The sequence below is a fragment of the Eschscholzia californica genome, unplaced genomic scaffold, assembly GCF_041429995.1.
Source record: "Eschscholzia californica isolate CP2 unplaced genomic scaffold, dmEscCali1.0.p SCAF_6, whole genome shotgun sequence".
NCBI classification, from domain to species: Eukaryota; Viridiplantae; Streptophyta; class Magnoliopsida; order Ranunculales; family Papaveraceae; genus Eschscholzia; species Eschscholzia californica.
Window position 1 is genome coordinate 25,561,354 of NW_028238483.1, and position 22,188 is coordinate 25,583,541.

The 22,188-nt window shown below is 36.5% G+C and overlaps 3 protein-coding genes across 3 annotated transcripts; 2 read left to right on the plus strand and 1 right to left on the minus strand.

Annotated features, from left to right (window-relative positions):
• Positions 1-2,069: 2,069 nt before the first annotated feature.
• LOC147532881 (subtilisin-like serine-protease S) lies at positions 2,070-8,532 on the minus strand. The gene is made up of 11 exons (XM_086649622.1): positions 6,091-8,532; positions 5,919-6,013; positions 5,730-5,827; positions 5,489-5,647; positions 5,164-5,275; positions 4,558-5,086; positions 4,379-4,473; positions 3,897-4,139; positions 3,695-3,809; positions 3,409-3,595; positions 2,070-2,929 (listed from the first exon to the last, which is right to left on the minus strand). Exons 1-11 carry the CDS (start codon positions 6,178-6,180, stop codon positions 2,367-2,369), a joined length of 2,286 nt encoding a protein of 761 aa, XP_086505748.1. The 5' UTR covers positions 6,181-8,532; the 3' UTR covers positions 2,070-2,366.
• Positions 8,413-10,043, plus strand: U2AF35B (Zinc finger C-x8-C-x5-C-x3-H type family protein). The gene is made up of 2 exons (XM_086649624.1): positions 8,413-8,673; positions 8,911-10,043. Exon 2 carries the CDS (start codon positions 8,916-8,918, stop codon positions 9,780-9,782), a length of 867 nt encoding a protein of 288 aa, XP_086505750.1. The 5' UTR covers positions 8,413-8,673; positions 8,911-8,915; the 3' UTR covers positions 9,783-10,043.
• A 1,928-nt stretch (positions 10,044-11,971) lies between these two features.
• On the plus strand, positions 11,972-19,480 carry LOC147532883 (pyrophosphate--fructose 6-phosphate 1-phosphotransferase subunit alpha). The gene is made up of 19 exons (XM_086649625.1): positions 11,972-12,285; positions 13,132-13,304; positions 13,895-14,007; positions 14,837-14,911; positions 15,322-15,435; positions 15,527-15,594; positions 15,782-15,865; positions 16,127-16,180; positions 16,339-16,419; positions 16,507-16,600; positions 16,744-16,817; positions 16,951-17,061; positions 17,160-17,204; positions 17,298-17,354; positions 17,644-17,748; positions 17,834-17,950; positions 18,050-18,153; positions 18,439-18,604; positions 19,067-19,480. The coding sequence occupies exons 1-19, from the start codon at positions 12,196-12,198 to the stop codon at positions 19,193-19,195; spliced, it is 1,854 nt and encodes a 617-aa protein (XP_086505751.1). The 5' UTR covers positions 11,972-12,195; the 3' UTR covers positions 19,196-19,480.
• The last annotated feature ends 2,708 nt before the right edge of the window (positions 19,481-22,188 follow it).

The window sequence follows — 22,188 nt, forward strand, 5'->3', positions numbered from 1 at the left end:
AATTAGAGAAGTGCTAAACGACCCATTATTGGAGCCGATTACGGGCCAAAAGATAGCGTGGTCAGCCCCAACTGGTCAGGTTGTTTCCCTCTCTTCATGACCTGACACATTGCGGCCGCCCATGTCAACTTTCGGCCTGTGGTTCAGTGGTTAGACCCAAAATTGGGCCCTTAGCATTTTGTAATTGGTCAAACCGAGAAAAAACAGGGTTGCCTGATTTTGGGGGCTTTCTGTAAAAACTTCTGGGGTACCAAAACTTCATACTCGTATGTCCAAATATTTTTCACTAACTTACATTTTCGGGTTTCTTCTTTCGTTGCTTGTCTTTGATCTCCCAATGTTTAGAATGTTCATTTTCTCCTTCCTCTCTTCCTTTATTTTGATACAAAATCATTGGTTGTTTTCAAGATTTTAGATATTGTTGTTCTTCCCTCTTCTTGTTCTTCATCTTCATTAATATCAACATTTTCTTTTTCAATTGGAGCCTATAAAATTTCAAGGTCAACCCAGAGCTGACCCTAGTCAGGACACAGGGCCTTTTTGGCAAACTAGGCCCAGATAATTCTTCCATGGCCCGTCTGTTCAATCTCTCCTTATGTCGCTTCGGCCTCTAATTATGAATTCTCTACTCTCCATTCAATTCTTATGAAAGCACATGTATCAGGCAGATAGCATAATTCTTATGGTAAGTTCAAATTATTACATGGAAAAGAAAAATTATATTTGGTCAGACAAAAAGTGGCCCGAATGGCTGAAAAATATAAATTATTGATGTCATATGCAAAAATTTGTCTAGTCAGTTTATTTGAGACACTTTTTGTCGGAGGACTAAGTAACATTGTTGATTGGAAAAACATACACCCCCTCAAATAGATTACATATATCGTAATACAAACATCGAATGCTAGATAGATCAACAAACTTATTAAAGCATTGTAGCTCGTGAAATGGATTGTGCTACCATTTGAGGTTTCTCCACCAGAGTCTAGACCCCGACCCCGATCTTGATTTTGGCCCACCATTTAGGAGTAGCCTAGTTCCATGGCATACAAGGTACAAAATTTTGCTATCCTTTTGGGCCATTGGGTCTTCCCTGTATTATCTTAAACTTCTCCACTTAACGCATTTAGGAGCCAAAACACGTAAGAAAGAAGCAAAAAAACAAAAATAACAACTAAAACTTGCTTGACAATCCAGTTGTTTGAACCCTACATTTGAAATAGTTGGGGATGAGAAACAAAAATGAGAGGTAGAGGGTGTCAAATTCACAACCTCATGTTTGCTATGCAAGGCTCCTTACCGACTAAGTTTGAACCCCACTAGTCACATTTTCTCGAACACACCCTTGGTTATGCGCCTCAATCAGGAACAATATGGCTAGTATTGTGGCGGGTGTTATATCAGAATCTCATACGTAAAGTACTTTTAAAATTGTATGCGTGTATGGTCAACCATATCTTTTTTATTTCGAAAATTGGAGACCATATCTTGGGTAAGGGACCACTTAGGGAGTGCCTTAAATGCTGCTCAGATGCAAGCGGAAGGCAGAAACAGAGGCAGAAGGCACCAAGCAAGAAAACAAGCATTCATCCATCCATCCCCATGATGAGCTCCCTCAAAACACAATAAGTCCCCTTATTCTCAAAATAGACAAGGGTGATTATATTCACCCAAGGTAAGTTTAAATGAAGTACTCTTTTGATCATCTTCTGACTAAACTCCCCCACATCCAACTTTGGCACATTTTTAGGCCCTTGTTTCATGGGTTGGTAGCTTTGATCATCTTCATCTTATCCCTCAATTTTTTAGATTTGAGTGTGTGTGTGAGAGAGAGAGAGAGAGAGAGAGAGAGAGAGAGAGAGATTTGAAGTGGAGACAAAAACTTCACTATCTTCCAGCTGAGAAAAGTTTGTCTCACTTGGTCACTGTTCTAATACTTGTGACAAGGTGTACATTCTTGTTTCTTATATATTTCAATTATTACATTTATACATATTTCAAAACTACCAATATTCAAATAATCACTCTATATTTCACTCTAAAGTTTCATTAAATCAGAGGAAGCTCAATTTAGAACTAGAAAATTCAGTTTTATTTAGTTCAAACTTCATATATCTACACTACTTTCATCACAAATGAATAAACAAACCAACAAAATAAATAATTTTTTACTTTTGAATTCAAATCATCCTTGTTTTCTAGGTTTAGTTTCAAGCAAAATTCTATCAAAAACCTTTGTATTTTTGCAAGAATTTTGTGTTCGTATCGTGCTAAGCTCTCCTTCTTCACCATCTTATCCACATACATTTATGTCTTTGATTGTTCTTCAAGCTTTTATTGTTCCGGGTGGTTGTAATCTTACGTGTTTATCTCAATAACCCGGTTTTAGAAGAATCAACCCTTACTACTAAAGGACTAGTTACTCTCACCATTTTTGTCTTCCATGTCAAAGACCCAAATACATAACCTCTTGATGGACCAACCGCCTTGAAATTCACTGTAAAATTCAACTTCTGCCCAAACCTTTTGAATATTAGAAACTTTGGAACAATAGTTACTTTAGTTCCTGGAGGAGAAGATACTATTGCTTTGTATATACTTGTGGGATTTCCCACATTTGTAACGGTCCGTGTGACCACGTAGTTGTTCGTAAGTTTGGGTATCGTTATGGACGGGTAATTCAGTTCGGCTCCTGTTGTGAAAGCCCGTTCACACGTGCTGTTATCTCTTGTGAGTAGACGTAGTGATTTTTCGTTGTAGCCGATTGAGCAGAGGAAGTTTTTATAGTCAATGGGTTGAGCATCATAGATAAGACCTGGATTAAGGACTTGTGTTGGGTTCACAAACCCTGAACCAAAATCAAATGGGTTTCCCTTTCTTCCTTGTGGATCTACTGTTATGGGTTTCTTGTTCTTGTTCGTGGTAGTTGCTGCATTTTTCGAAACAAAAGGAACCCTATTAGCATTTCATTAGTAACTAGAAAAAATTCATTAATAGTTGATTGGGAAGATTTGGATAGAGTAAATAAGGCAAGACTTTGTGATTCGAAAAGACGAAAACCAATTTGGGTATTTGAATAGGTTGCAAGCATCGCTTAAAACCCCACTCTAGTCGGGTGACGAAATGTATGTTTCTCCACTCGAGAGTCCACAATATGAATCCTAGCGTTTAAAAAAAGTGATATTTTCGATAAAAAAAAAATCAACTTATTGTTTCCCATTTTTTAAAAAGCAATGTTGCCGTTATAAAATGTTTGTTTTGGAAAAGACGTTATAAAGTTCTTTTTTTGTAGTTAATAACGGTAACAACCATCACAACCACGCACCCGTTATACCACCGTTATCATGGCATTGGCATATTTGTAAGGATGTAAAATTATGTTTGTTTATGAAAGTGATAAGTTTTTACCTGTTGTCATAATGGCAGATTTGATAGCAGAAGGAGACCAAGATGGATGAACAGCCTTAATCAGAGCTGCAATTGCTGTTACATGAGGACAAGCCATTGATGTACCAGAGATGATGTTGAATTGCTGTTTTCCAATAGCTGGAGACCAGGCAGCCAGGATATTCAGTCCTGGAGCTGAAACATCAGGCTAGAAAATAAAAACACAGAATTAATCAGAACAAAGAAAATTGGTGCTAAGAATCTATTAACCCGATACGATTTCTGTTCCAGTATGAAGATTTTTCACCTTCAAAATTTCGGGTGTTAATGAATTCGGACCTTTCGAAGAAAATGCAGCAACTCTAGGTGATGGTTGGTATCCTAGTACAGTCTTTGCACGTAAAATTCGCGCAGTTGGGTTCCTACGAATGAAAACAAAGAGTAACCCATGTTAGAAAAAAGCAATTCAACATTTTTTTGGATGAAGTTTCTAAGAAGAGGAACCGAACCGTGAATGATTATAGTAAGATAGGATCTTGTTCCCCATCCGTGTCCCAACGATAGTCGAAGGAATTGGGAACGGAATTGCTAAATTCTTATCGTTTTCGTCTATGAGAATCATTCCAACTCCACCGGCTTCTTTGACTACCACACTCTTGGCTAGTTTTGACTCTGTTGAACCTTCTGGTTGTTGGCAAATGAGAACTTTTCCTCTAGCCTTTGTACTATTCAATGAACTTTCAAGACAAAAGCTGATAATAAGATGACAAGAAACATAAATTAGTTATCGTCCTTTCGTTTAACTTCGGTGTAAACCAAGTACTGTTTTCTGTAGACTTCACATTTGAGTCTAATATTTTGAAAGAAAACCTTTTAATCTACAATTTGACCTAAAGCAGACAGTCTGAAGTCTGTTATTTTGAATCTATCGAACTTCACATGCGAAAAACCCATAGACAAATACCTCTAGAATGACTCCTTATGTCATTACCTTGATTGATAAGGTGTGAAATATCCCGCATTAGCTTCTGAAGCGGAAATAATCTGTTTCGAGGAAATCATCTCTGAGAGACTCAAACTTTCACCCTGAAATATCAGAGGAATGGTTTAGAACTAGAATGTAAGATGATTCCGCCTAAACTATGAACACACGAAAATAAACTTTATTACCGTGTACTTAGTTCCGTCTCCGAGTAAAATATCAGAAGTAAAATCTCTATCAGTAGAAGTAGCACCAACTGTGATCATCCATGGTGCAAGATTAGTTGCAGAACCTTGATTTCCTGCATTACCAACAGAAGAAACTACCAAAATCCCATGACTAGAAGCATGAAATGATCCAATAGACATGGCATCATTGAAGTAATCTTGTTGAGGAGATTCAGGACCCAAAGATAGAGAAAGAACATGAACTCCATCTCTAATAGCATCATCAAATGCAGCTAATATATCAACATCATAACAACCTGAATCCCAACAAGTTTTATATACTGAAATTCTAGCCATGGGTGCACCTCCTCTGGCTCCTCCATCACCCAACCCTTTATAATTTGCATTTTCCACTAACCGACCGGCAGCCGTTGATGCAGTATGGGTCCCGTGGCCCGACCCATCTCTCGGAGATTTATACTTTTTTCCTTCCATTGAATTTCCTTCAGCTTCATACCCGCTTAGGTAGTACCTTGCTCCTACGATTTTTCTGCGTTATGTTGTATAAACTATAAGAAAAAGTTAAACAATTTGTATCTAAAGCAAGGAAACATGATCAAATGGAACCTGTTGCAGGACGAAGAATTGAATTCTTCGCCCGTTTGACATCGTCCGTTCCATGTTGAAGGCACCTCAGGCATTCCTTCGTCCCGAAAACTAGGGGATTCCGGCCATATTCCTGATTTTTTATCAACTTTAGTAACTAACAGTGATGGGTCAATCCCATAAAATAATAAAGAATATTATAATCCGAACTTATCCGAGAGAGTGAGAGAGGGGAGAAAAAAATGCTCTGTTTTAATAGAACAGGACAAGATGAAAATGAAACCATTTTCATAATCAATTGATGATTCAATTATAAGTTCACTAAATAGAGTAAGGGATTAATTACCTGTATCGATGAAACCAATGATGATATTTTCTTGATTCTTAGTAGAATAACCAGGAATTTCCATGGCTTCATCATTCAAAATACCCATATAATCCCAAGAATGAGTAGTATGTAAACTTCTTTTCAAATTAGGAAATACTGATACAACTCCTGGCATCCCTGCAATTTTATGTTATACTCCATTTACAAGTTGAAGTTTTGACCAGAAGAAATGTAAAAAAACCCATCTTTTCGAACTTACTAGCCATTTCTAAAGCTTTCTCCTCTGTTAATTTTGCTGCAAATCCTCTAAACCCATGATTATAACTATAAACATGTGAAGCTTGAGCTTCTTCATAGCTATAGTTCATGAAAAACCAAATCAATAAACACCAAAAAAAATAGACATGAAGAGGAAGAAAAAACACTGTAATAGTTCATGGTTTATGACCTTCCTCCATGAATTTGAGCAAGTAATTGATGATTTAGCCTCAAATTCTCATCTGGGTCTTCATTTATTTGACTACCCATGTAAACAACATAAACCTGCTTCCATTACCCATAATCATTAATAGAATCATATAAGTGAAAGAGCTTATTGTACTGTAAAATAATGAACCTACCTTTGAAGAAAAACTAGACCTGATTTGTGCTATAAAAATAAATAGGGTTAGATAAGTAAAAGAGCTTCTGTAATTCAGTATTGTACCCATTTTCAAGTATGGGGAAGATAGAACAATGATAATGCAGATTAGAGAGAGAGAGAGAGAGAGAGAGAGAGATTTAAATAAAGGAAAAGGGGGAGAACTGTTCACAGGTTTTCAGTTTCTTGTCTTATAACAGTTTATCAGTATGAGCCAGTATTATGAAACTATTAGACAAAGTTTGCTCCTTCATTTATGGGTATTTGCCACGTGTCACATACCCATTCATTTTTTTAAAAATCATTCATTAGATGTCTTGAAATTGATCACTAGATTTTATTTTGTAGAAAATTTTGATTGGTTTCTTAATGATTAGAAGATCAAATTTTGATGTTCTAATTGAGTATCAAAAGTTTATATCTCAATTATAACGTGTAAAGAATTTCTTAAGAAGCTTTGCTTTTGGACTAACCTAAGAAATCGACTCATCCACTCTCACACGTCATACATCAACCTTAAGTTACCCCAAAATCATGGATTTAGAGACCTAATAAATAATGAAAAAGAAATAGTGCCCACTATCTCATGACCCAAGAGTTGTCATGCATAAATAGGACTTTCTCGTGATAGGAAAACCAATTGTAAAAGAAATAGCGAGTGACATGTATATCAAGAAAGTACTGTAAGATCAGAAAAAGACACTTATAATGTAGATTAGTTAGGTTTAAACAATAAGAAGAGCTAAAACTATTATATGCATAGCTTTGTGAATGTGGTACTTGGTTTTCACTACAAAGATAAATCTTTTATTAATGTGAATCTATATAAACAATGTAGATATAATGCTGCTAAAGGATAGGAAAGACAACTACTAATATATTGGAAACCCTAGAATAAACAAGTACTAATCATAAGTTCATAAGGGAGATGAATTATCATTGTATGAGCACCAAATACTTAAAATGGAAGGATAAGATCTTTTTGTTGTTCCATAACTCAATGGAAGTCCACTAATAATTCTACTTCATTTATTTGATGACATAAAAAATATAGAAGATGAAAGAATTATGCCATCATCATAAAAGATAGATCTAATAATTTTCATCCCTTGAAAGAAAGTATAGCTTTTGGATTCATATAGGTGTAACTTCAAACTAAATAGGTGTCAGGGTTTTATAGATGGCCTTGCCCAACCTTTCGTAAGAATAAAAATCTTTGATCATTGGGCATGGACTAGATGTCAAGAACACATCGGCATATATAGATATATCAATAAGAGCGTAGACTTGGAGCACCACAAATGGCTAATTTAACTTGCGAAGCTGCTGTCAACAAAAACAACTTGCGAAGCTGAACCCACATTTTCATCAACCATTGTCTTGTCCATTAGACATTTAGACATGCTAGGTCTAACAAGAATTGGAATAGTAATCGCAATTTATCTTCTCTCGGACCTTTTTACTCTTCTTGTAAGTTAAAACTTATGTCCATATAAATATATAATAATACCTACTAAATAACCGTTGTGCACATCAAGACAATGTTCATGGGGGGTGTAAACTTAACTATTCTTTAAAACGAAAAGGGTAATTAAACTTTCTTTTTTCATATTTGGATTTCTTGTAAGATCAAGTAGTGAAGAAGACATGAGAGGAGACATTTCATTTTCTACTCCAAAAAGATAGCAACTTTACTGGCTCCACAGTGCTAAAAATATTCATGAAAGTCTAGCAATTGTTTTTTGTTGTAGCCCAAACGCAACACTGAGAGCAATCCCCCATAGATCAATTGTAACTTTGGAATTGGAAATTCTTCCCTCAACTTTGGTAGTTGAGCAAATCTTGTTGAAGGTACCAAAATTTTCACATATAGTTTCTAATTACTCCAACTTAGAAGCAGGGTTAAAAGTGTATTTTCTTCCCCTTTCGCGTGTTGTGTCTTTCTTTCTCTCTTTCTATTTTGCCCCTACGTATATACAAGATCAATCCTTAGAAACTTATATGTTTCGTAGTTAAGGTTTTATAGGAGATCAAAAATCGTTTTTGTCAAAACTCGACGGTTTTTTTAAGGATCGTTTTACTTTTAAATTGTTATTTTTTTTCCAAAAAGCTTTTGTTTAATAATTTTTTTTTAAATCAAGTTTTGTCGAAAAAAAGAACCAAATAATCATGACTCATAGAATTTTGCTTGGAACAAGCAAAATCTTACACATTCACGAGTCATAGGATTCAAAAGTCCTTAGAAATCATGAATCATACTACTTTTGAGTTTCTAATTAGTCAAAGGAGGTAAGCTAAATTTGGTAAAGGAGTAAAGTAAAAAAACCATCTTTTATATGCTAAAACTTGATGTAAAAGAAGTGTATGAACTCTGGAACTATCCCGGTTAACCTTAAGAACCAGGTCCGTACTAAAACCGGTTGTAACGGAATTCACCACCCAATTGCCCCTTTTAAAGGTTTCGACTCCTCCGTCCACAATTTTAACGCAACAACCCTAGATGTTCATTTTCTTCTTTCATGATTCCTTGATCAACTCCAACTCTTCCACCGTCTCCAGTTAGGTCAGTTTTTTTCAATTTCTTCTAATTTTACTCCTATTCCTTCAAAATCTAGGTTTCCGTATTTCTCTAAAATTAGGGCTTCTGCTATCACCTTTTTTACCCTTTCTAGCACGTTTAAAAATTCGATAACTAGGGTTTCTCCCTGCTCTTTCTTTTGCTTATCATAAGATAGTTTTGAATTTTATTATTGTTTTAAACTAGTACAATTCTCTGAAAACCCTAATACCTATTGATTAGGATTCATGGCGGAGCACTTAGCTTCAATATTTGGTACTGAGAAGGATAGGGTGAACTGCCCATTTTACTTTAAGATCGGTGCTTGTCGTCATGGTGATCGATGTTCCAGACTTCATAATCGTCCAACAATTTCCCCAACTCTTCTTCTTTCAAATATGTATCAAAGACCTGATATGATAACTCCTGGTGTTGATCCACAAGGACAACCTATCGACCCTCGGAAAATTCAAGAGCACTTTGAGGATTTTTATGAGGATATTTTCGAGGAACTCAACAAGTTTGGGGAAATTGAAAGTCTCAATATTTGTGATAATCTTGCTGATCATATGGTTGGGAATGTATATGTATTATTCAAGGAGGAGGATCAAGCTGCTGCTGCTTTGCAAGCATTGCAAGGGCGGTTTTACTCCGGTCGGCCAATTATTGCCGATTTCTCACCCGTGACTGATTTCCGTGAAGCGACTTGCAGACAATATGAGGAAAATAGTTGTAATCGAGGTGGGTATTGTAATTTCATGCATGTGAAGCAAATTGGGAGGGAGTTGAGGAGGAAACTATTTGGAAGGTATCGAAGGTCTTATGTGAGTCGGAGTCGAAGTAGGAGTTTGAGTCCTCCACCTCAAAGAAGAGATGCGGATAGGCGTGGTGGTGGTGGTGGTGGTGAGTATCGTGATCGTGGGCAGGACTATCGGAGTAATGGGAGAAGGAGTGGGGATAGGCATGGTAGGCATGATAGTGATGGAGGAAGAAGACGACATGGGAGTCCAAGACGAACCAGAAGTCCCGTTAGGGGGAGTCCTGTTAGGGCTGGAAGTGAGGAAAGAAGAGCAAGGATTGAGCAATGGAACAGAGAAAGAGAGGATAATCATTGATTCAAGTGTTATTTCGTTTTCTTTTTAGGAGGTATGGTTAAGGAGTGGAGCTTGTGTTGGTATTTTCTCATGGATGGTATGAACTTCGATTTCACTTTAGCTTATTCGTTAGCCGTCATGAACTTTGGCACACTACTCTTCATATGAATAGTTGTTTACTTGATAAACTTAGTCGTTTTGAGACTTTGAGTCATGGTTGTCTGATCACTGTTGGTAAGATGAATGCTTGATAGACAATTTAATTTGATGGTCTTCATGTTATAGCCTGCCATCTTTCATGTTTTTTTAGTTTCTCCTTTTGCAATTTCAAAGTAATTGCATATTTTTTTTTACATAATGAATGCTAAGCCTGGAAAAGTACATGTCGGTCTACTAATAGAAGAAAGGGTTGTAAATGATGATCTCTGCTTTACGTATTTCTAGTGGGTGATGCCATAAAGGTCGATTTTGATACAGGAAATGATAGCAAAGCCACATTATGATTATTGCGTTATGCTTTGAGACCCACACTGGCGCAAAGAGAGACATGCAGACACACACACACAGTCACACACACACACTCACACACACACACACACGAGTATGATGCACAATCTCTGTAGCATAGTGGACTTCCGCTAGTGTTGTGCACGTTCTGATGCGACACTGCTCCCAGTAGCAGTCATATTCTCCTTGATTTAGGCATGTCCCTGACCCTACTTCTACATGCTACAAGATTTTTTTTGGAGCGGTTATGTAGTAGACTATCCCAAGCTCCTGCACTTGACCAATCTAAGCACAAAAATCAACCCGAAAGGCCTAACCAGCATGTCACACGAGATGTTATATGTTATACCTAGATTTTGTAAGGTATGCCTAAGAAATGTAGGATAAAGAGCCTTGCACGTGAAACTCTGTTTCACATTACATTTACACCTTCTCAGTATGGGAAATGCAATGAGCCTGTTGGTGTGAAGAGAAAAAAGATCTTCTCGGTGGTCTTACTATGATCCATAATGTACTCCAAGTACGGCATGAAGCTGATTTAGTGTTTCAATAGGGCGGACAACGAATTGGTTTTGTTCTATTGTTGAAGTTTCTGATAATACTTCTCCAATTTTGTGGAAATGAAGATAGTTACAAACTGTTGGTTATTGAATACATGTTTGCTGCTGAAATCCATCTTTGCCATCTTGAGCTTGCAGCTTGAGTTTTTGACATTGGGCTGTCTGCAGCAGGCACAAAATGAAATATTACTTTAAGATTTGGTAGTCATGACAAAAGGGGTATATATGCACCCTGACTATTGTTGTTGGCGTCTCTTGAGAAGCCAAATTTTTAGGTGACTTATGTGCAATTGGGGTGCTTAAAGCAAAAGCAATTATATGGTAAAATGGGAGAAGTTACCAAGTTAGTTTACACGCTTTAATTCTAGATTATTCACAAAAAATTTGCTTGATGCTAACTTCGGTTTAAGCATCAAAGAGTATCTTGCAACACCACCGATCTAGTTTCAATCATTTACTAGTCATGGAAAATCAAACTCAGGTCTATCACACTCTATCTACTTATCCGCTAATTAAAGTGGCAATGTAAAAAACAAATTGTGCTTTCTATACGTAACGCTATAATGTACAATTTCTTTAGAGATTGGTGTAACCATTTATAAAAAACATAATAACGAAAAATCGAAGCAGTTTGACATCAAGATTTATCTCATGTAATTTACGCAATCTATAAAGTAAATAATATAATGTCGGACTTTAGGCCTCTTTCATTGTGTCAGGGTTTAGGCCTCTTTCATTATGGTTTAAGTTAGGCGGTTATCGTGCTCGTCACATCTTCATGATGTATCAATGCCTTGTAACGACTAACGTAGATCGTAGTCGATTTTTCAAAAGAAAAAAAAACGAAAAACAACAACTATCACAATTGTATAAACATCAACGATGCATCAAAAATCGTTCACAATCTCAGTGGCAAACTAAACAACTCTCGTTGCCCACGTATCATTTATTATTTATTATGGAGTAATGCTACCGAACAAGAAAAACTAGTTAAATTCTGAGTAAATCTTTCACGTAGTTTGCTGCGATTCGATTCTAAACTCCAACCATTTGGGCCACCAAAAAAAACCAGTTGGGCCGCCAAAAGTTGATTTTTTTTTTTTTTTTTTTTTTTTTTGTTGAGAATGCCAAAAGTTGATTGCTGGGCGAAGTTTTTGTTTATTAGGCCACCAATACCATTGGGGTAAATAAAAGGAATAATTTGGGTAGTTTAGGAATTAAGTCAAAACCAATGGATTGTTGGTAGTATCGCCGTAACACTCACTATAAAAACTGGTTTTCGAAGTAGTTGAAAGGCAGAAAAGAAACAGATTCACTAGTAGCAGTAGTAGTAGTAGAGCGGAAAATCCAAGTTAAGAGTCAAGTCGATGGATTCGGATTTCGGCGTCCCTAGAGAACTCTCAGATCTGCAAAAACACAGATCTCTTTACCAACCTGAACTTCCTCCATGTCTTCAGGTCTATTCTCTCTCTCTCTCTCTCTAGGTTTACGATTTCATATACTCTTCCGTTCTCCTGTTAGTAGATCACTCGTCTTAAAACTTCACTCTTTATTTTCCCTCTGAAATTTATATGTTAGGAATGTTTCATTTATATTGAATCGCGGATCTGGATCCGTTTTTATTGGATTCAAATGATATACTCTATGAACAATGGTGGATTTTGCGTCTATCATTTTATATATGAAAATTGTATATCAGATCGTGCATTTAGTGGTTGTTTATTTAGATCTGAGAGTTGATATAGAGTTAATCTGGTTTTAAGATCATTTATAGATTGGTTTTTATGTCCATGTTGATTTAAAAAACAGAAATCTATAATGTGTAGCTGATGAATATCGTGACGGCTCACTAATCAATTGCTCTACTTACTCCGATTAAGTTGCATGAATGTAATCATGATCAAACAATTTCTTGTTCTTCTATTAAGGTCCAGTAGACCTGCTTACGAAGTTTTTTTTTTTTTTTTTTGAAAAATGAATTTTGATGGTTTGGGAGAAACATTGTTTTTGCGCGATTAGATCTCGTCGTATTATTATTTTTCCTGTAGTCAGAGGGTCGAGACTAACTCTCATTATGATAGTATATTAATTTGTACTGGTAAAACCAATACCAATATCTGGTCAGTCGAAATTTCGTTGATTGCTACCAGTATCATTATCGAAGTAGTAGTACCCTGTAACTTTTCGAAAAGAATAAAACTATGAAGATGATGTTCAACTGTTAAGAGAACTTGAAATAATCGGGTTTTTTATGCTGCAAACACTTATCAATTTATACAATTTTTTTTTTCGTATCATGACAGGGTACTGCAGTCAGGGTAGAATTAGGTGACGCAGCAACTGCAGCAGATCCTTCTAGTGCACACACCATCAGCCGGAGTTTTCCGCAAACATATGGTCAGCCTTTGGTGCATTTCCTTAGAGCAACTGTAGAAGTTCCTGATGCTAAAATTATAACCGAACATCCAGCAATCAGGTACATAATCAATCTGATGTATTCCATCCGTTTCCCTTGATTTGGTTCCTTGGGTAGTTGAGTTATGATTGAGTGGTAGTTTGAAGTCGCAATGAAGAAATTCTGAATCTGCATAAAATAACATGAAATGTTTCTCTGGTTTATGGATGAACAAATGTTGAAGTCGATGTTCCTCAATCGTTATGTGTTTTTATATGTAAATGATATGCTTACTTGACAATGCCTTAAAACTTTTGTTAGTGCATTAAAGGACCAGGATCGCTGCTTTTATAATGAAAATGTGGCTGTTATACAAGTCGCATATCCCAAACACAGAAGTTTTTAAACGAAAAAAATGGGAAAGCAATAAAAGATCATGACAACAGAAAATAACAGTGGCTAGAAGTGTACATTTTTCTTTTATTGTTAATTGGAAACAATAGCAATGAACAAATAAGATTTATTATGTAAAACAAGAAAGTTCTGACAGTCATAACAACTTGGAACGTACCTTTTCCTTTTTTTACAGTTGGAACAATTACTTCTAAAACTTAATAACATTTTGCTTGAATCACATTTAGTATAAACTTATAATGAAACGCTTTGTGCAGGGTGGGTTTGGTGTTCTGCGGGAGACAATCTCCAGGAGGACATAATGTCGTATGGGGTCTCCATAACGCTCTTAAAATTCATAACCCAAAGAGCACTCTACTTGGATTTCTTGGTAAATGTCCTACCAATCTCATACTTGCTTTTTGGTGTGCGATATTGAAGACTTCTTTTTCTATCTAAATCATCAACCATCTAGCCAGTTAATATTATAGCTGTTGGTGCTGATTATCCGTACTTGTACATATGACGCTTTGGCGCTTTGCTAGCATTTTTTGTAGTATCTTATTCTTTACTTTTTCAACTCACCCAGATTCTTGTTTTCTTCTAAACTCTATCTATCAGTAAATTTCAGTCTAGCAACATGAATTATGAACATCTGCATTTTCTGACTGTTTGAGCTTAATGCTTTGTTTGAAAGGGTATACAATGTTAATATGCATTTCATGTCCTTTTTGTGACTGGTCTCATTGTAATGCTGGTTGCAAATGTTAGGTTTGGTATTTTGTCAGAAGTATGCCTGACTACTTCTTAGGCAGGCAGCATCTTGCATTGGACAATGGTTCTTTTCTTGGACATTGGTCGGTTTTTTGTAAAGTACTTCGTGGAATTTCAAGTCGTTGGTCCTCATCAGCACCCAGACTGCACACCTGCAGCTGCTAATATGTGAATTGATACATCACTTTAAATTTGGTTGTGTGGCACGAGCAAATAGTTGTCCTTTGCGTCCTATTTTTCACTTCCTGACTAGGTCATATCCATCTTCCCATCAAGGATGGATATTTGTTGTCTTTTAATTTTTTTAGCACCTAAGAACTTATTGCAAATGCTACTGAGTTGAGCACTTTGAACTTTTCTTTACCAACTTTCGCTTTGGCGCTACTAGAATAGTCAGATTAGAGGGAAGAAGTCACAAAAACTGATGTTTTATGTTTTCTGTGCAGGTGGTTCTGAGGGTTTATTTGCCCAGAAGACTTTGGAAATCACAGACGACGTTCTCTCAACCTACAAAAATCAAGGTAGGTGGTGTTCCTATCTCATATCTTATTATGGATTTTAATCTTCGTTAATTTTCCTTTTCTGCTGAAAGTTGACTTGTACCTTGCTAAACCGTAACTTCTTGCATTTGAAAGAGATATAATAAGTCTCGTTTATCTTTGTAAATTTTCTATGCCGCTAGTTTGTTCTCTGTGTTGATTCCATGATTGTTGTACTGTCTGAGCATAATTTCATCTCATTTCTTTGCTTAATCAAAAAGTTATTTGAAGTCCCTCAGTTGATGTTTTCGAGGTTTCCGTTTTAACTGGATGTAGTCGGCCAGTCAGGCACTTCAGTTGATAAATTTTACGCATCTTGGTTTTAGCTGTCTATTTAATGTAAGATATAAATATATAATTATAACCCGTCATCGGAATCTTTGCTTGTGAAGGTGGTTATGATTTGCTTGGCCGGACAAAAGATCAGATAAGAACCACGGAGCAAGTTAATGCTGCCTTGGCCGCGTGCAAAGCGTTGAAACTGGATGGCCTTGTCATTGTTGGAGGTAGTTTAATGTATCATTATGGTTATATATAGTACAATATTCTGACAGCTAATAAAAATTTAATGATTCTTATTTGACTGTTCTTTTGAAGGTGTTACATCAAACACTGATGCTGCTCAGCTTGCAGAGACATTTGCAGAAGCTAAGTGCTCAACAAAGGTATTCAAAACATAGGAAAACTTTCATTGTTATTATGAGTTCAGAGAAAGCTAGGTTTTTTTTTCATTGTGTACTAGTACATCTGCAGTTAACTTTTCTTTGGTTCAGTTTTTCACTGTTTGTGTTTTAACTTATTCTGGGTTCCTTACTACTGTATTTTGCTAATCACAATATCCGGGCTTTGCAGGTGGTTGGAGTTCCTGTTACTTTGAATGGGGATCTCAGAAATCAGTTTGTTGAAACTAATGTTGGTTTTGACACAATATGCAAGGTAGTAATTATTTGATACTTACGGTAACTTGTCGTCTTGTACTTCAAAAAAGTTCAGGAAAATCGTACCATTTCTTTAAAATTTATTTGACAATGATATCAATCCTTGCCCCCATCACTTAAGGTAGTACGTGAACTGCTACGGAACTTACTTGTCGAAGTGACCTGATTTCTTTTGTTTGTTTAGTTGCTGCGGAGTAGGCGCACAAGTTGCAACAACTTTAGAAGTAGCTAAAATGTGCTTTTAAATCTTTTTGTGCAGGTGAACTCGCAGCTCATCAGCAATGTCTGCACAGATGCTCTCTCTGCAGAGAAGGTAAATAGTCAGTTGTGTTATTGAAATTTTTGAAATATCTGCTGATACAACATTCTTTGAATTTTTCTGTCCAGATCAAGTAGTAGCAAAATATATTATGTTCTCTCTTTCGAAGCTTATTGTAATTTTTCACCTGTAATTTTATTTTGCTCCTCCAGTATTACTATTTTATCCGACTCATGGGACGGAAGGCATCACATGTTGCTCTGGAATGTGCTCTTCAGTCGCATCCAAATATGGTTAGCTTTCTCATCTGACATTATCCATAGCAGGATTACATCTCTCAATATTTTGTACAATAATTGATCGACTAAACTACTTCTCAGGTCATCCTTGGTGAGGAGGTAGCTTCGTCAAAACTCACTCTCTTTGACCTTACAAAACAAATCTGTGATGCCGTTCAGGCCAGAGCAGAGCAAGGTCTGGAATACATTAGTTATTGTTTATTTATTTTTGTTATAACTCACATGTACACTGGCTCTTTAGTTGAAACTAAATTGAAGAGTGGTCAGTATAGTACCATCACGATTGATGTCTTTTTCTGGTTTTGGTTTTTGAAACAGACAAGAATCATGGGGTCATTCTACTGCCTGAGGGGCTTATTGAGAGTATTCCTGAAGTGTATGCGCTCTTGCAGGTATTGCACATTTCATATACTAGTTCCATTTTAATGCCTGGTTCTTGGTTAATTATCCATACTTCTGACTTACCGTGTTGGTATTTAACAACTGAATCTAGTAATACTTGGTTAATGTAATCACCCATTCCAGGAAATTCACAATTTGCACAGGGAAGGGGTTTCTACTGACAAAATCTCTTCACAACTTTCACCATGGGCATCTGCGTTGTTTGAATTTTTGCCCATCTTTATCAAGAAACAGGTACTGTAATCTCTTCTCTTCCCATGAATGGAGTTCGATTCTGCGTACTAGCTTATCGTGCAATGGATCTCATCTGACCTATATCATTTATTTTGCAGCTGCTTCTTCGCCCTGAGTCAGATGATTCCGCACAGTTGTCTCAGGTATGTGGACTTCCAATCTTTGTCTCTCTGTACAAGGCATGATGAAAATTTTGCTTCTGAATCTCTGATTTTATACTTTTTTGTCACTTCCAGATCGAGACGGAGAAACTCCTTGCTCATTTGGTGGAGGCAGAAATTAACAAGCGATTGGTAAGTTGCCGGTGCTTATAATATTCATGCACGTAGCTAATGGAAACTTGTTATTTTAGATGATGTTACTTGTCATTGTTGTGCATGTCCATAGTTATTGTCTTTCATTTATTTCACATCTCCAATGGGAAACTTGGCTGTTTTTCTTTAAAAGAGAATCTTATATGTGCTAAAATATTGTAAATCAATATAATATTAAGTTGGTAAGTTGATGCGAGTTCATTGTATCTTCGAAGCTCAGTTACCTCACTGATTTCTTTTATTTTGATGTTTCTGATGATATAAACAGAAAGAAAGCACATATAAGGGGAAGAAATTCAACGCTATCTGTCACTTCTTTGGTTACCAAGCTCGAGGATCTTTACCATCAAAATTCGATTGTGATTACGCCTATGTAGGTTTTGAAATACTGGTTGTTTCTTTTGTAAGTTTCAGATCTTATGATTCACATGTAGGTCTAACAATGCTACCTTTTCCAGGTTCTCGGGCATATCTGCTATCACATTTTAGCAGCTGGTTTGAATGGTTACATGGCCACTATTACTAACCTGAAAAATCCTTCAAACAAGTGGCGTTGTGGTGCAGCTCCAATTTCGGTAGGGTCCGGTCTCTGCTTTCTAAATTTATGGTCAAATTTTTATATTTGGTAGTTTTCATGACAGATTTGTGCTTATTTTGAAATTTTCTTGTCTTAGGCAATGATGACTGTAAAGAGATATGCACGCGGTCCTGGAACCTCTTTGATTGGAAAACCTGCTGTTCATCCTGCCACTGTTGACTTAAAGGGCAAAGCATATGAGTATGTACCTGCCAGGACGGCCTGGATACCATTTAAGTTTTTGTTGTGATCTTCATAAAATTAGGACCAAGCTTATTCTAATTCCGCACCAAACCTATAATTTTCACCTTCTTTAACAAAACTCCTGATGCGGCCTTGATTTAGAGTCAAGTGTAATGTGCATTTATACTAAGAAAGTAGTTCCTCACCAGATCATTTTCTGATATTCATTTTGCATTTGACTGTTAAAAAATAGAAGTTCCTAATATGTTTCTTTGAAAATGTTGGGTTGCTCAATGTTTGTAGGTTGCTGAGAGAAAACGCAACAACATTTTTGCTGGATGATGTCTACAGAAATCCAGGTCCACTACAATTTGATGGTCCTGGTGCTGATAGTAAGACCATGACTTTGTGTGTTGAAGACCAAGATTACATGGGTCGGATCAAGAAGTTGCAAGAATATCTTGACAAGGTTGGTTTAATACCTTTTTCGTATTTGTTGCCTCTATCGGATGAAAACTAAAGCACTTCTTTTTATTTCTGAAACACAAAATTGCTGCCGTTTTGCTAGTATGAATGTGACTCATCTAGAAAGAATCTAACTCATTTAAACGCTTAACCCTTCGAGTTAGTTGTTATGTTTAAAACTTTGAAATTGTGGTCTATGAATAAGAAAATACAATATATATAGCGGTTATTGAGTTGGCGAGAACTTGGTTGAAAGTCGTTGGAGTTACTCGGCTCGGCGGGGAGAGGAGATGCCCGGCAGATGACCCTCACCCCCAGCTACTTAGCGCTTGAGTTAGTCCGACTATTGAGTGTTGGAAGTTGACGTAATGCCACTAATCCTGTGATATTCAACCAATTCTTTTGTCTATTTTTTGCTTTTACTTGATTCCTGATTTGCATATATTCTTCTCCTTCACTTGGTCAGGTGAGGAACATTGTGAAACCAGGATGCTCGCAGGATGTCCTGAAAGCTGCTTTGAGTTCTATGGCTTCGGTGACAGACGTTCTCTCTGTAATGTCCTCATCTTCATTCAGTGGTTCGGCACCCTTATAAGTGGATTCACCAATATAAAGTTTATATTCATCTCTCCGATCCTTTCCATCCTAAAGTAGCCGGTAATCTGCCAAGGTTTTTCTGCTCTCCCCGCTTTTGGTATTTATGTTTCCTTTCTGATTTTTGTTTCCTTTTCAAATTAAGATCTGGTTCATTTTGTAGACATTGTTGATCTTGAGAGGATCTCGATGTTTTTCTTTTAGGTTTTGAAATTCTAGACAGAGTTTATCTATAATGTTAAAGAATTCCTATAATCATTTTTCGCCATTTTTCTTCTGTTTAAAACCTGGTCATTTTGATCTTGTGCACAAGTAAATGAGATGTCAATCCTTTCTATCCCCATTTAGTGATTTAAAGTAGGATTCCTAGTACTTGTGGCCTGTGGGGATGACTGTCACAAAGCTAAACAGCTCAGTATTGCATAAAGAAATTGGAACTCCTTCCTGGTAGGAGGTGATGATGAAATAAATATAGTGAGAAATCTTTTGAGTATGAGCTATCAGGGTACCCAAAATCATAATATAAAATTGAGAAGTGGGTGAAATTTGGAGTGTGATCCCTTGCATTTCGTTGTTTAACCTGATTTTAGAAATCCTCGTGACAAATTTTATAATGACCGACTTAAATATTTATTTGTTTAACGGACAAAATTGGGTTCAATCATTATTAGTCTCATTTTTTAATACTATTTATTTTATAATGACCGAGTAGATAACGTGTCACATCTAGTTATAGGCCATAAATAGAGTGAGTTTGTGGAACTTTTTTTTTTGTTGAAAAGTTTGTGGAGCTTTTTTTTTTTTTTTGTTTTTTTTTTTGTTGAACGCTTTTTTTTTTTGTTGAAAAAAAGTTTGTGGAGCTTATAGAGTGAAACATATTACCCTCGATCCTTGCTTTTTTTTTGTACCAAATTGTGGCCCATGTATCAATACCATTCAATATCTAATCAGGGACAATTGCAAATCATAGCAGTGTTATACTTGTAACCCTGATTTGTCAAGGATTGACGTGCTCGTCCCAACTCGGTGGAGGAGTTTTTCTATGCGTAGGCAGCCCGCTGAGCTCCATTTCCTCCTATAAACAATAGTTTCTGTTCATATCTATAGGCAGATTCCCGCTTTTATAAACAATAGTTTCTATTGGTATGTATAGGCAGTCCGACCAAGTTGACTCCCACTCCAACGGAAAAGTTTTTTTCTGTGACGGGCCAAAAGGCTGTTAGCGAGCTGGCTCTATTAGCACTTTAGCAGCAGACCTAACAGTTAATTTCTCTGTTAGCACCGGCCTAGTCTATGAGCACCCGACCTCATCAAACCTAACCCTAACCTCTATCCAAATCTCACAATTGGAAAATTCCAATTTAATTTGGGGGAAATCCTTCACATGAGAATCATCTAGTGACCTAGACTTACCAAAAGTTTACCATAATCTCACCCTCCTTGAAAAGTTGACCATACCTCTGCGTTCCACTTTAAATAGTTGTTGTGTTTGCCTTGAGACCACCTTGGTTTCATTGATTCATTGAACTATAGCCTTCGAAGTAGTTTCCATGGGGTTTTAAGGTGCACTAGTCAATCTCGGTTCCACCTGTTTTTAGTGGAACTTTGGTAGCTTCTCTCATTTGTGAGAATTCCACGGAACACCGAAGACGCTTGGCTATGGTCAATCTCGGGCACCATGAAGAACTTATGCCTTGTATACGTACATCGTATTCCTTTTGTTTTGGAAGAAGATGATGGAAGAGGCAAACAAAGGTGAACGCCATCCACGTTAAAAACCAGTGTTTATAGAGAACTCGGATCAATGGTCATTGACCCGGTGCCTTTAGAAGCACCCTGAGATAAATTATGTTCCCCGTAACTTTTTTGAGTAATTTAGAGCCATATACGACCAACTAATTAAACAGTTACTTGATGGTAAAAATAAGGGGTATTTAGCGATACCCCCTCATCCCTAATGTCCAATTAGGGATGCCCCCTTTTTTACACTTAAAAGTACAAAATTACCTTTATACTTATTGTTTCTCCTTTTTATTCAATTTCTTATACCTCTTTGATGTTACGTTTGCCTACGTATTTTTGCTTCTCATAGTTTTTTTTTATCCATCTTTTTTAAATTTACCAACAACATTTATCGAATAATTTTATTTGCCAGGTCTTCGATATCCTTGCGACCACTTCATCTCTTTACGCCGACGAAAAATTGTTGGCATACTAAGTTTGTCAACAACCCTCGAAGCAAAGACCACCTTCGACCACACCCATTCTCTCTTTTTTCTCCTTCTCCTCTATCTCTTTTTCATCTAAAACTCTCTCTCCCTCAAAGTCTCCCATTCTCTATTTGAAACTTCTAAGGAAGTTTCAAATTTGAGCTTCAATGGAAGCATCAACCCATTCCGTGGAAGTTTAAGAGAGAGATAGATCATTAAAGACTCTTAGAGACAAAGAAAAAGAAATGGCGGTGATGATCGGAGGTGCTTGTAGTGGTGGTCGACCGCTGGTGGTTGTAGTGTTAGTTGGCCAACGATGGTATTGGGAAGAAAAGATAAAAGAAAATTTGTGTTTTTAATGTGAGAGCGACCTTTTACCGACGTAGAGAGAAGAAGTGATGGTGAGATTGGAGACATTCAAACGTTTTTCCCTAAAACTTTGACCTTTTTAAAAGGTGGATGATTTGAGGAAATAAAGAAATTCTTGGGGGTACAAAATTTTGGGGGTAAACAATTTCCTTTTTAAGCTTTTTATTTAGAGGTAATTTCTAGTAAGGTCAAAATAATATTGAAAATGAGTAGAAAAGCACAAAACATTTGGAAATTATTATTCAGGTCAAAAAGTGTGCAAATACTTAAATACCCTTTTTTTGTCATTTTGTGTAACTAAATTCTTTTATTTTTCTTTAAATTTTAAATCGATATAACTTTTGTTTGAGATGTCGGATTTCTATAAAAATTATATATTTAGAAATGATTTTTCATTAGCTTTCTAACAAGATCC